Source organism: Rhea americana, unplaced genomic scaffold (genome assembly GCF_003343005.1).
Source record: "Rhea americana isolate MKP2758 unplaced genomic scaffold, rheAme1 scaffold_18, whole genome shotgun sequence".
NCBI lineage: Eukaryota > Metazoa > Chordata > Aves > Rheiformes > Rheidae > Rhea > Rhea americana.
The window spans coordinates 5337299-5352674 of NW_028185927.1; the positions used below are offsets into that span (position 1 = coordinate 5337299).

Here is a 15376-nt window from a genome sequence, read left to right on the forward strand (position 1 = left end):
CGCCCTGCCCGCCCGGAGAGCGGGCACCCCGGGGCCCGAGCCGGGCCGCCGAGATCGGAACCAAAGCACAACCCGGGGGCGCTCCACCACGAGAAGGTGGAGGGTGACAGCTCATCGCGCGCGGAGGGAAGTTCTGGGAAGGCAACTGAAAAGGTGGAGCGAGCCGGGGCTGAATCGGGAGAGCAAATAACCTTCTCCCATCCGAGCGTGAGTCGGAGCGTCCAAAGGGAAATTCCTGCAGGGGCCACAGGGCAGACGCTCGAACAGACCACACTAACGGGACGCACGCTGCATCGCGTTTTCCTTGTAAAAGGAACAAGATGCATTTGAGATTACAGCAGGCAGCGCATCACCCGAGCACCCAGAGCTACTCTGCAGTGGGCCCCGAGCCCCCTCTCCAAGGGCTCTTCTCCCGACGAGCAGACTACCAGAATCCTCCTCCTCAAAACCCTCTTCCGTAAAGCAATACAAAAGGAACAGGAGAAAACAAGAAAYCAAGAGTCACGTTCTCTCTCCTGTGTACAGGGAAAAAAAAAAAACAAAACCACCACCATGGACTCACATGCACAACTAAACTGTACTTTAATTAGCTATTTACAGAGACTGACAGACTGATTGAACTCAATTACCTCAATCCCTACTGATCACTTTTGACCCGCACAAATCGTAGATGGAAGCCTAGTCCTGCAGAATTCAATAGAAAAAAACCCCTGCACACTTCAGTAAGCCAGAATGGCATTTGCTATTTCTTTCACACCATATCACTAGTGGTAATTCTTTAAAATAATAATGCAATRATCAGAACTAACGATCGCTCTCCCTCAGCATACGTTCCATACGTAGTGGGTGCAAAAAACCGTTCAGTASTGAACATAATTTATTCTGAAAGATTCCTCTAAAACAAAACCACAGGTCATCAAGWAAGACGTCTAGCTGTGCATTTAAAATATATTGTCATAAACCTAAATGATTTAGCAACCCGGATGTCTTCCTTGTCTGGTCCACCATCTGCCTGCTCCAACGAGACGACACAATACTTTCTATCTCGTTCAAACTGACACGACCCATCGAAGTGACAGGGAGGAAAAAGGGCTGTTATTTGTTCCCCAGCTGGTGACAGTAATTCTGTTCATGAACTAGGTACTTCATTGCCAAACAATCTGGAAAAGCATGATAATGCCTGACTCACTGCGCCTTATGGAAAAAAAAAAAAAAAAAGGCAAGCAGGGAAACATGCACTCTCATTTTCTGAAATTCTATCTTGTTCTGATTCTACAAGGAATTAAAGCATTTCAAATGGTGGAAGTTAGAGAACAGAAAATAACCGGTGTTGTTTTGCACAGCATACCATTCACAGCTAGCGTGAAAGACCTTCCGTTTCAAGCCTTTGCCCTTTACCTTGATGTGGCCAATGCTTTCTAGTGGAGGTTTTGGAAGGAGAAGAAATATCACAGCATTTCTTTCTTTGTTGAGAATGAAGAAGGGATGAGGAAGGAGAAGTGGAAAGAAGTGAGGAAGGGGGAGGAGAAAAGATAAAAGATAACAGGCGTGAGACATGAGACACGAACCGCAAGGATTGAAGGGTATTAACAGATGAGCACAGGAAACAGAATTTAGAATTTCATTATGTAACTGCTGTTCATGCTACAGGTTAAAGAGAGTGATGAGTTAGTTATGTGCAATGAAGCAACAGCTCTGAAATCAGGCGTCATACTTACCAACTAAGCGTTACAAGAAAAAAGGGAGGGAGAGAGAAAGAAAAGAATTCTATAACATGATCTAGATCCAGCAACCTTTTAACAGCAACTCACATACATCCTAAACATTGTCTCAAACGCTTTCTTAAAGTCTGGGAAAACAGTTAAATACTCACACACGTACACACAATCTAGAAGGAAAAACAAATGGCAACTTGCTGTATGGCTTCTGCTCCCCAGCTGYTTCACATTTTTAAGTACGCTAGAATTACAGCTGGTCTCAACAYGAGACTCCTGAAATCATGCAAAGGAGAAAAAAAACCCCATCGTATTTAAGCTAGTTAGTCTGAATCAAAGGATAAAAYTGTAGTGTGAAATTTTATCGAGAGTGTCATAGTGGACAAAGAACACCTCTAAAAATTTGCTGTTTTGATTAAGGTATTACTCTTGTCACCTTAAAAATTTGTTTATAATTCCTGCAGTCAGATCTCAGAAAGCAGAGATTTACTTGCAATCCATAATCTCATTTCTAAAAAACTGACTCAGGTTTATTGAAGAACAGAAGACATATGAAGTGATTTTCACATCTGAACATATCACRTTAGAAGAGTGAAGAATAATGGCACTTAAAATATATTTTAGTCTGATAGCAATCAACAGACTGTTAAATAACTCAATTTCTTTGGATTTTAGATATGAACATATGTGTATATATATATCTATATTTAAACACACACACACACGCACATACACACATGTGGATATTAACTGTGGTATATATAAATTTTGTGAGTTTTTCCCCCCCTCTCAGTTCTAAAATATTTAGTGTTAAATGTTGTATCTTTGTATTTCTATACAAAGAAATGTTTAGTTACTTAAAACACAAAAACAGGGTTAAATAACAGGCTTTGTTGACAACTGACTTAGAATCAGAAAGTATTAAATAAAAAGATATATTAACATTTTAAAGAGTTTTAAAAAAAGTCAGAAAGTGATTTTTTTTCCCTCCTCCATCTCCTAGGCTTGACAATTGACCAGACTGGTAAAAAGAAATTTGATGAACTATGATATTTTGGGGCCACAATATAAAGTTGTTTCAGTTGTTTATGAACAATGAAGTTAAACAGCAAAGTTGAAATAAGACATTTTCACGTTCTATTGAAATTTTTAGGATCTTCTAAAAAACTATGTTGGTTATTTGACTCGGAAAACAACTATTTAAATGTAAAATGGAATACTAATTACACCTGCACTTTTGAGTTAAAAGTGAAACGAAGCGGAGGAATCCAGACATAACATAATATACTCTTTTTTGTCAGAATACATTTTGATGGACTAAGAGTTTGCATCTTGATGGTCAACTCTGACTTTTCAAAAGGTAAAAAAATCTGCAGAATTGAAGTCCGAAAGGGTGCTGATATTCTGCATGTTTTGACTGCTCTCAGTACTTCTGGCTTTACCAAACCRACTGTCTGGATCAACATTTTCCAGAGTGCCATTTCTGAGAAYGACAAAAGAGGAAAATAGCATTGGTGCACGCGAGCAGCTTCCAACGACCTTTCAAGACAATTTAGTCCCCCGCCTGCACTCCAGGGAGGAGGGCAGTACTTTGTACAGCATGTCCGTTTTGCCCCTCTTACAGATAGCAGTCCAAATCTAGACAGTTGCCAGTCCCAATAAACACATGCTCAGCAGAGCCTTGCCAGAGTCAAGGTATTAAACCTCCCCAAAAATTTGAGAAAAGGAAGGGATGCAGAAAGAAAGACTGCAAAAGCAGCTGCAAAGCAAATGGAGGCGAGGGTGAACGGCCTACAGRCCCGGGAGGCTGGAAGTGGCAGGTCAGAGAGAACTACAGCCAGACAGGAAGAACAGAGCAAGAAGGATCAAGTTTATGGGGAGAAAGTGGAAGAGCCTATGCCCAAAAAAGGATACTCAGAAACTGGTGAGGAACATGACTTCTGGGTCAACCAGATCCTCTGTGCTAGCAAAGATCTGTGAAGCCCACTAGCAAAACTTCCCATCTTTCCACTAGTAGAGGTTCAGGCAGAGGTTAGACAGCTTACTAGTACTACAAATCAGTGCTCTATCTCAATTTGTAGAGGTTGGTGTTGGATCTACAGGTTACAATTTCGCTGATGAATCATGTGGCCATTAATCAGYATTACAGATTTTCTCTTTTTGCCCTATGCCTTAAACAAAACAAAAATGTAACGAATTAACAGATGGAAAATGTTGTTACWAGACATTAAATTTGTTAAGTCAAACATTTACAAGCTAGGAAATGTCAGAATTAAAATTGCATATAGAGCCTTAATTTCATCCCTTTGTGCATATGCATAGGATTTTTTTTAATTATCACATTTATTTTTTCATTGGACCAAGTACTGGTCCATTCGTTGGACTAAATGTCCAAAGTTGACCTGTTTGGGTCTCTGGCAGTCCACACTACTGCCTCAGAGTGCTGAGGACCTCCAGCTTTCCACACACCAGGCGGCTGACTCAAGGAAAATAGTTCAGGAATCTGTAAAGTTTCAGCTTCAGTTCTTCCAATGTGTTACTTTTGGAAAATTTCAGTACTTTTTGTGGTTTAGTTCTTACTGGAAACAAAGTAAGTTCTTCACAAGTCTGGACTGGAAGAGCGATAACGGGAAGCTCTTCCCAGCCTGCCAGATATACAGCCTCCATAATACGTTTTGGTACTTCAGCGGTGCTTCAGAACACAAACTCCAACCACCAGCACCACCAGTATTGCTTAGACCATCCTACCGTGAGAAAAAGACCCTCATTCTCATCTGTAAAGAGCTAATAGGAGGCCAGAAAGATTACGTTATCTACTCAAAGCCACACACCAAACGAACAGCGCAGGAGATTATGATGCCGGCTGTTGCACCAAGCTACCGAACYTGTGTTTCTCCTGTGCAAGGCAGAAGTATCATTACGTCTGTATTCCCCTGCTTCTTCACCTGCAGGTTGGCCACCCCACTGACTCTGGGATTGGGGCAGTTGGACTGTTCTGAACAATSGCTTGAAAATATAAGAATGATTGCTGGGACCAAAAAGCCCTCTGCTTGCACCTCATGGAAAATACTACAACTAACTTAGAGAGACCCCCTTCTTTATAGGCTTTGCCATACTGAGGTACTATTTCTAGTAGCCTGAGAGAAAAAAAGATGATAGAGAAAAAACAAATCTGAAAACATCAGTAGTATTAAGAATTCAGAATCTTAGCATCGTGGGGTCAATAAGCCCTTCACACCACTGAGCTTACTACCGACAGGTTTCTCAACCTGTTCTGCAATAGAGTAATCTGTTTTACTCAATAGCTGTATAGCAGGAAATACTATTTTTGCAGTTACTCTATTTATCAAACCATCCCCACAAAGAAAAAAATTACACAGGCAACTGCATTATAGTCTGTGATCAAAGTGCAAGTAAATCTCATTTCTTTTAAATATATACATATCCTCTACTAGTCAGGTTCCTAAACACGGGAGGTGGAATTTTCAGATGYTATTTTGACAGGGCAATGTAAGTATCTAGATAAAATAGCAGCAGTCACTCTAATGAAGGATGCAGCTCTTTCTGAGGAAAGAAACTTTGATAAAATTTGTCAGTCTGAGGAAATACTGTTTATGGCATGTGCTTTGTTTGCTCTGATTTTCRCAGATCAAATGAAAAACCTGTCATGTCAAAACTGGCCAATGGGACTGCACTAATCAAAAAAATTAYATTGGTTGGTGATGGTCTGTTGTAGCTTCAGAGTTCTAGCATACGTTCTTTTCAGAAGGAGAAAGTGTATATTATACTTTATAAAAATTAAACAATTTCAGCAGTTGTAGCCTTGGAGATAAAGATTGAAAACCTGCAAATCTTTTCTAGTCTCTTCCATCCAATTATTTTTCATAARTAACAGACATAAATTATTATTWTTTTTTAATAATTGTTATGACACTCATTTTAGAAGCTAGTGAGAAATTTTCAGGTGAGATGAAAGTGTCAGGCAGGGAGCCTGGGAAATCTGGAGTCATCTGGGGTTGATGAATGTGTGTGGATTCCAAGGCAGGACTCCAGTGTCATTCCTGTATGCAATCCCAGCAAGAATTTTAGAGCTCTCTGCCTGTCTTTCAAGAAAACTGCCTGTTGTAGGGACCATGGAAACTTAAGGAGTACCTAGTTTTTTATAGTACATATGCTGGATTTGTTCTTGGGATCACACTCCCCCAGTGTCCTCGGCCTTCTGGAGCCATCTCGCTCACAGGTCTGCATGAGGACACGAAATCAATGCTTTCCGGGCCAACCAAGCCTGGAGGTCACCCGCTGGGCAGATGACTGCAGTATTTATTTAAACCTGACTCATGCTTTGGGATTTGGGCACTCCGGAGTCAGCTCGGAGGCAGACGCTGTGCGGCTACTCCAGGTGTTCTGTCCCTGAGCTGAGGACGAGAGCACCAGGAGCCCTGGATCAAAGCTGGCTCAGCCCCGAAGCCCGGGCAGCGCTGGGAATCCAGGCTGGAATCGGGACTCCCTGAGCATCCCCAGCGTCCCCGTGCTGCAATTAAAACTCAGAGTGAGGGAGGCCTGGGACAGCTCTCTTGACTCTGGTGCTGGGTCAGACTGTGCTGTGCGCCCGTCCTGGGAAGCTCCTCGCTGCTCCTGACATTGACGTGTTGGCCGGTTCCTCTGAACAGCATGACGTCCAGAAGAGCGTGTCCCTTAGCATGGGACATCAAGTTTCGTGGTACGTAAACACATGCATGTGCATACTCACATGTGAAATAAATCACAAGCTCCTATTAATGAGATTGCTGCAGAAAATTAGTAYGTTTGATAGAAAGATTAAGTCAAGAAACAGGCTTTTCAATCATTTTGTTTTTCCAGATTGAGTTAGAAAATATCAAGTATGATTAGGACGGCTTTTAAAGTAATACARGAATTGCCACTGTAGAGCAGTGTTCTGCAATAGGCCGGTGCATCGGAAAAAAGCAGCTTCGGTTCGCCCCTGAAAGAATGAATTAGATGAACTGTGCAGTATAATTTAGCCTGGAACGAGATTTTCTTAGTGAACAGGTAGAACTGATATAAGTGCAAATGCACTTTATAAATACAAATGCAAATACAATTTATATCAGCAATATTGAGGTCTCTAATGCTGAATACTTATGGAGTGCATTAGGGAGGAAAAGGGGGGCAAGGACTGATATCTCTGGTTATTGCTTTTAGTATTTCTAGTTAGAGATCTCTCCTATTCAAATGTTTTTATAATTTTTTTTCTCAAGCAGTTTAATATTTTCTATCAATTAAGTGTGGTGGCTGACAAAGAGATAAATTAAATCATATTACTATTTTTTGTACTGGTTTAATTTCTTTTATGTTACTGGCTTTTAATTTAGTTTCCCTTGGTTCTTGACTATTTGCACTGGCTTAACTATACCACTTATTATATTCTTGAAACTGTGCCTTATTTCTACTTAATGATTTATACTTTCGAAGAAAGGGTTCTCAGTGTTTTTAACATCTGTCAGTCATTCCTGCTGCAGTCCTAATCTGGACTCTTCTAATAATKGCAGAACTCATTTCCACATGTAACTTTAGGTAGCTTACCATATCTGATTTATTCTTTCCAAATTTATTTTGCTAGAAATTATAACTTTTCCATGGTAGTATTTGGATTTATTTGGCATTAAATGAAGGTTTCTTAATAAAGAATTTCAAGTGTTACACATTCTTCTTCTCCTTCTCTCCTATATTATCACTGCAGAATGTTTTACAACATCAATGAAAGACAGTACAGGGTACAAAACACACCACTGCCATCCAGTACTACTTGTTCATGCTGAGAAACAAAGGTCAACACAATAAAGTGTTACTCATTCAACAACTGTCTCTACCATTAGTTACCTTCATCCCAGAACCAGTGTTAGTGCTTCATGCAGACCTGAGGTTAGTAAAAGACTAAAACTTTAAAAAGATGTAGTGGTCATTTTTCAATCAGTGTGAAATTCTTTTTAGTGTGAACAAGGGTAACAAGGAAAGTTTGCATACAACTTGGTTACAAGCTTAGTGGTCTAGTAAAAGTAATAGGAACAAAGGGTTTTTTTGGACACTTTGTCTTACCTTCAGATAAACAGAATTGATATTTAATGATCTAAAAAGAGGGGAAATAAAATAAATGAAATAATCATAAGGAGTTCAAGAAATTTCAGAACAGGAAGGCCTTCAGTTACTCATTTTCAGATTTTCTTATTAGTGACTGAAAATGCAGTATCCACTTATAAAACAGGTATTTTATCAGAAACTAAAAATGATCTTAAAAACAAATCTGTGGATCATAACCCGAAACAAAATTGACAATTGCAAGGCTCTCAGCTTTCCAATTTAAGACTTAAATTTGCTAAATTGTTAGAATGTAAAAACTTTTGGAGAGAGGAGATACACCARTATTAATGGATGTAGCTGCCTGAACTAGCCTAGATGAAGTACCAGCACTTTCACAGAGATTTTATATAGGCGAACATGATAAAATTCACTGTAGAAAACCAGGCTCTGAGTGTTACACTGAATTATTTTCCCAAATCTTAACGCTAGGYATCAGTACATGGTGCCAGATAATGCTATAAGAATTTAAAGGCAATCTTCCCCAGGATTCTTATATATGTAAATATAGTCTTTTGGATTAACAGTAACTCTTAACGATATGTGAAGGTCTGAATTTTTAGCCTTTATAAGTAAGGATACTGCATTTTAAGTGAGACTGTGAAGAAACAGTTCTTCACTGTATTTCTTACCTGTCTCGGAGGGCAAATGGTGGTATGGTGCTGGACAGAAAACCTGAGCAGCAAAATCCTCAAAAGTTGTAGGTTCTAGGTGATGTTGAACAATTGTTTGCAGGTATCGTGCTCTTTCCTCATAACTGATTTAGCCAAGAATTAAGGAGCAATTCAAAGTCATAGTTCTGTAACTGCTAACTGTCAATGCATAGTAATTCAGAATTCTTATCTTTGTTAAATGCCTATCATGTATTTCTGTGATTATGTATCATTTCTTTTAAACCTTTACGTAACTATCATATTACAGTTGCAGTATTTCAGCRCATCAGGTACGATAAGCATGATGAATGTGAACCTTATGGCTCAGCTATCTTGTTTCCAAGAGGCTGATGCAATACTTTATGACATTTTTTTTCAAACAGCAGCAACTTAAATACTCCGTTAATTAACTGATTTGGCTGTACACCAGTCACAATTAAGTATAAAAATTTTACAATTTTTAAGAGGTATGGCATGAACAATAATGTTAGCATTAACAAAATGAATTATTGTGGATCGTAACCTGTGGACTATTTTGCACTCTTCAATAAAAAAACCTGCTTCCACAATCCCCAAACACGCCCATGCAGGTAAGCCAAATACATAGCTGAATCTGAGTTATTAGGGAAAACACCTCGTCAATTATGCCATTAAGACAAGCAAGAATAGGTAATATTTGTAAAGCATCTGCAGGACCCTTAAGTGCTGGCTAACAGGGTGTTGGCAGGGCACTGACAGCAAAACGCTGCGCTTCTTCCTCTCCGCYGCCTTCTCCCTCTCTGATATTATTGACAGGAGACCAGTATCTTGAAGTGTTGCTGCTTTTGAAGAACCCTCTCCAGGCTGCTTGTTCCAGCAGGCCTGATTGTGCTGTTAGCACAGAGAGAGCGAGAAAAAGAGAGAATATTTCTGCTGTTCATGAAAGCAACTATGGAAATGGCTGTCAAAGTGTAGAGCAGCAGGCAGCAACATACAATTATCAAGAAAAACTACCATGCTGACTTCATGCCGTATAGTTCCTGAACTGAGAAATCGGTTAACCTTTTCTCTCACAACTTCTGAAGTTCTCCAGCTGGACTCAACAAGCGGAAGGAGGGAGGCCTCCCTAAGCCACCCTATGGAACCACAAAACGGTCAGGAACGTTCCTGGCATTTACTCTTGTGCACATATTTGTCCTCCGTATTTTGTTTGCAGATAGTGTGATCATTTTCTCCGTAGATACTTTTTTTTTCTTTTTTTCTTTTCCTAAAAAGCCAAACCACCAAAGCTGTAGAGGAATGCACTCAGAAAGACTTCTCTGAAGTTTCTGAGTTCTGGTTTTAGGCTTGCAGCTGTTATTTGGGGCGGCGGGAGCAGTGAGGACGAGACTTCCCTGCCTCCGTTTCGTGGGGATAACACTCTTCTCATGTCTGGATTGCTAAAAATATGTATTCATAGAAGTGCCTTACAAGTGATAAATGCTTCTTAATAACAACTGCTAACATTTTAAACAAATGAGTATACTATTTTAAGTCATGACTAGCAATTCTCATCCCTGAGTTATAGTTGCAAACAGAACCCTTCATCTTAGCTATTAAAACTATACTTCAGCAGTTACAGAACTGCACCTACAGATCCATTTTTGTAATTGTTTTCTGCACAATATTTACAGTCGATTTTGCAGCCTAAGGATGAAAAATCCGTAAGGTATCTGAAACAATTTTCTAGTGAATAAAAGCATCTTCATAGTATTCCCTTAGAGCGCAACTTGAATACATAGTGAAACTCTGAGACATTTTTTCCTCCAAAATTTGTGCTCCAAATTCTTTCTGGATCCTCAGAACAACTCTGACTCTGGAGMAGCTAGCACTGGGACAAGAGAAAATACAAAATCTTCCATTGCAAAGGTTCTTCTGTTGGAGGATAAACATACGATTGAGCCTTAACTCAGGAGAGTAATATAGCACAGTTTTTAAGAGCCTATGTATAAGTGTTAGAGGATGAAACTGATGGTTGAAGTCTAAATAATACTACATATCTCACAACTTGTTGAAAAGCACTTTTTTTCATTGGGGGAGATTCACAGCTGCTGAATTTTCTGCAGTTAATAGAGTCCTTTGATTCACAGCAGTGCCCCTTGCACAAAAAATACTGGCCTTTGTGTATTACCAGAAACTAATTTTCTATTTGGCTGAAAAGGGAAAAATGGGGTTATTGCTTCTCCCCCCTACAGAGCTTTTCATTATGCCTGATGCACTCAACTTCTAAGCTCTTCTGAGAAAAAAAAAATAACTGAAGAGGCAAGAGGTAGAAAAATGAGCTTGTTAGCACATTAGAAGTGAAGTATCTTGGTGGGCCCTAGAAATTCCCAGTGGTGTGTTAACTTATCACTCTATGCATGCTGGCACTGATAGTCTCCCAATTGATCACTCTCTTTTCGCACCAAAGGTGCCGCCAGGAAGCAAAGGCTGAAGGCCCACAGGAGAACAGGCTGCTATCAAAACAAGCTGTTTTTAAAAGTCTGCTTGAATGGGCAAAATGTTTCATGAAAAAGTAAGGTGGAGACACCTACCTGCTTTTAAAATGCTCTACTTTCAGAGGTCTCTAAAGGAAACCTTTTAGTTTATCTTATTATATCCAAAGCTTATACACAAATAAGGCAGAAATGAAGGAAAGTTACTGCTTTGAATGTGACAAGGACATTCTCCAGTCTGGGCACCTATCTCCCAACCAAACAAAGAAGTCTCAACACAGATGCTGACTGAGGAGAATGCTGCTGCTGTCATTACACAGGGAAGTAAGAAGTAACAGAGCAAGAAGTAACAGAGAAGACGTGCTTACATCGGTTCCAGAAGGCTAATTCAAATGTGCACTTAGTGCAATCAGAGAAAAATATTTCAGCTCGCCAAGTTGTCTCTTTTCTTAGCAATCTACAAAACTGCCTGTAGCTTTTAAAAACAGCACTCCACTTAAAAACAAAACGATTTGCTGCGAAAGCCAAGCCCAAAGTTTGCAGTATTCTGCATTAAGGAACAACATTCTCTCCTTAGAAGAATCCCATTTCTGTATTAGAAACTGAGTAGCTGAGATTTGGATGTTTACATCTTCTATTCATTTATACTTTGAGAACATTTTAATACTTAAGAACTCCAAATTTGTATGCTTTTGTGGCTGAGATAATCTATTTTACACTACGTTTGAATGCAACTATCTGCAAGAGCGACCATAATCCCATAGTAGTTAATTTCTACATTACTTCTAATCGGCTAGACGTTTATTCCTTTAAAATGCTGCTCTCTAGGGAAGAGTTATTAGCACCTATAAAGCGAGTGGCACATACAAACTCAATGGCTAGTAATAATAGGGCAATGCAAGGTATATTCTTACTGTGAGTGGACATTGCCACTGGCATCGGCAATTAAGATGGAATGGGAAGGACGCACGGACCAACCAGTGGAGAATCTGGCACAGAGAGTGACAAAAAATATAAACTAACAATACTGGGAGCTTTCTACTGCTGAAGAAGGTGCTCAGTGGAACAAAAGAAAAAAGATTAAAGAAAGGTAAGATACCTACATTAACTAGACAGGTACCCTCCCTAGTATGTCAGCTAAATACTTACAGATACTTAACCCACCAAATGCATAACAAAAAAAATCTAAAGATTTGCTGAAATGACTCCGTTATACTTTTTCGGAAGTTTTTGTTCTGAAAAATAGAAGCAATACAGGAAAAAAAACCCCAAGAAATGTACCTTTAGAGGTCACACAGGTTTCAGTCATTGCAAATAAAATCTCATTTGCATTGCATTCATTTTATATATTTTCTTAATCTTCTATTATTTCTATTAATGGAAACATGCAATCACTTTTAGGCCTGCTGATCTGCACTTGGGAACAAGCACTGAAGTCCTGGCTGTCAGATCATCTACTTACRCTTAATCTGTCTGAAAAACAACCTCTCATGTCTTCACCTCACTGCTCTCCATCACCGTTGATTCCACTACTTTATTTTTTAACTCAAGCTCTGTTAAGATCCCTATGACAGAATCTCACAGATTCTTTTTGCATAACCTACAATAAAACTTTTTCTAGCCATGTACACGATCAAATTGTCCATCTTAGCTTCGTATCTCAGTTACTGCCATACCCTGTTTCTGGCTTCAGCAGACAAATTTTTTCCCCTCCTTATATCCACTTATATCCTTATAGCCACACAGCAAAGCCTGATTTCTGAACGAACCGCTAAGATGAGACACACTCTTCAGATACCTCCACTGATTCCCAGTTCTCTAGCACAGACATAGACTACTTATTGTACCTTCATAGTCAATACTATCACCTTCAATTTTACCAAGACCGCTCTTGGCTCCAGTCAGTTGACAGAGACTGTCACTCTCGTTCACGTGACATTTTTATCCAAGAACTTTTGCATTTCTTCCACGTGGCTTCTTATGCTTAGCAAAAGCCCTCCGTAAGTGTCCATGAAACAATTTCCCTTCAAACTCTCCCCTTTGCCATCATGCTTATTTAAAAATAAATGAACAAAGAAAACTTCTTGGAGCCTGTTACTGTGTAGGTCCCACAACTCAGGCTATCCACTGTCCACATTCCATTCTTCCATGTATGCTGCATCTGTTTGTTTGTTGTTTTTTGTTTTAGAGTTAGATTTTGAACTTCTGTGGGACAAACATCTGTTTTGTGCTGTACATCATTGCAGTATAATGAGATTGTGGTCTATGATAAAGATATATATATGGACTGCAATAATGCAAGTAAAATATCTCTCTTCCTTTGTTAATTCCACACATCTTCATCCACCAATTTCATCCTTTTCCTTCACATCCAGAGTAATTCTTTCACGCTACCAACAKTTTTGTTTTAGCCGTGGCTTTGCCATCCTTCCATTTGATGAGGAAAACYTGTTCACTATCATTTCTTGTATTTCTCGGTGGTTTAGTCTTAAATCTTCCTTTCTGTAGTCTCCAAAAAATTATGTTCTTTTCAGATAAGCATATACTTTCCCTGTGATGCAGAGAATATCTTATGAGAAGAAAAGCAATTTCAGCAGGCAACTGAGTGCTTTATTACAGAATGCCCTCAGCCCTGACGGTTAGGACAGTCTTGTAAGAGGCAGTAGATCTGGACTCAAAATCAGTAAACTACTCTCTCACTTCCTGCACGACTGATCGAACTAGTGAGATACCTCCCGCTGGGCTAGTGCGGGCTCTAACCAGCGAGCACACGTTCAAAATGGTTAACGTTGCTGTCTTGCAGGTACGGTGAGTGAAGGAACACCTGCTCACTGGATGAAGAGAGGCATGAACTCGGTATCTGGCTGCTCGGGTTTTTGCAAGGACGTAGGCATGTGCTGAAAGCATCAGACTTCCAGGGAAAGCTAGCAATGAAAGCTTTAGGTACTTGTGAACTTCAGAAGCACAGTTGCTATGTGCAGATTCTTATTATCAGTATTTTACACATAGGTAYGCATAAGGCCACTAAGGATCAACTTAGGTCAGATCAACAAAGGAGCGGACTTTGGAAAAAATACAGAAAAAGCTGTATCAAGATGGATTTCCTAAGCAACTTCAGGGAGGAAATGATTACTCAGGAGAGCCWATTTCTCAACAGAAACTTAAAAAAGGGACTGAGAAGATGTGCGGTTCATTAACACACTAAGATGGTGATGGAAAGATTTGYAATGTTTGAAAAAAGTAAAAGATCATTATTTCATTTGTTCATAAGAATTCAAAAGACATGCCTTTGTGAAGTGCCTTAAGTCATCAATGGCAGAAAACCTATTACTATTTTTCCAACAGTCAAAAGAAATAGATACTGTCAGACGAAACAGTAAAATGTTATGCCTCAGCTTCCATTTCAGTAGATGATTTCAAGATGATCTCAAGTATAACAAGATCACTATAGTTTCAGAAAATACCTTAAAATTATGTTCTGAGTTGTAAGCCCAGCAACACTGCAGGCATTTCTAGAAACTTACTGTTGGGCTAGTCAAGTCCAATAGACTGATAATTCAACGTTTTATTAAAAAAAGAGTTATAAAAAAGAATGAAAGTTTCTCAAGACTTGTGAGAAGGTAGAAATATGTGGTCTCTTCACTCAATTTTTTCCTACCACTGTGTCTCTTACTCAGAAAAACCTAACAAAAATTGAAATATGAGACACCTCCATTAAAGTGTTATTCACCAGTCATGATGCACRCGCACACGTGCAGTATATCACAATATTACTGTAGATTGGAATACGGTATCACAGTACTGAAGGTATGTAGTACCTGAGACWCTCTGGTTCCAGAGTTAGGAAAAAGAGGATATTTTGCTGATAGACTTAGAAACATCTCTTTGGAAAAGCCAGAGAATGCATTTCTAAACAGCAAGACAGTCTTCTTCAGGTTAAATTACGAACTACTGTCAGGAATATATGTACAACCACATCCTTGTCAGTTCCAACAGTTAGCAAAATCATCTACGAAGTCAACATGTATTGATATGATTGTGAAGATTCAGTCAGGTCTTTCAGAAAATAATTTAGAAGAGCAGAAACCAAAGCCCTGCTCCATCCTTAATTGGAAAACAAAAATCCTGCACCCAGAGATACCTGCTTGTTGCATCAATGCACACATGGAAGCGTATGTTTAATTGGATGTTTACTCTATGTACAAAAGCAATTTACAATATTTTAAGAAAAGCCACATAAAATGGCACCCTCTTGCTTGCTACATTTGCCCACCGATCAAATTTAGAAGCCCACTTCTTCATTGCTAGCAAAAATTACGTCTGTAGTAAAGATTCTCGTGGGAAAACTTTCTTGAATGTTGACAAGAATCTTTGACAACGAAGATAAAACAAACAAAACTCCGAAAGGCACAATGAGCAG

General features: G+C 39.3%; 1 protein-coding gene across 9 annotated transcripts in view; it reads right to left on the reverse strand.

Moving 5' to 3' along the window:
• Nucleotides 1–15376, reverse strand: part of RALGAPA1 (Ral GTPase activating protein catalytic subunit alpha 1) — a 130082-nt gene that overhangs the window by 1677 nt on the left and 113029 nt on the right. For 6 of the 9 annotated variants that reach the window (XM_085301705.1, XM_085301704.1, XM_085301699.1 and 3 more), the window contains one exon: nt 8483–8607. In XM_085301705.1, coding sequence (XP_085157831.1) covers nt 8483–8607 — 125 coding nt within the window. Of the gene's footprint in view, nt 1–1348; nt 1464–1552; nt 6697–7811; nt 7843–8482; nt 8608–15376 lie in introns of those variants that run through there. The other 3 variants (XM_085301701.1, XM_085301706.1, XM_085301700.1) reach the window with 3 other exon arrangements.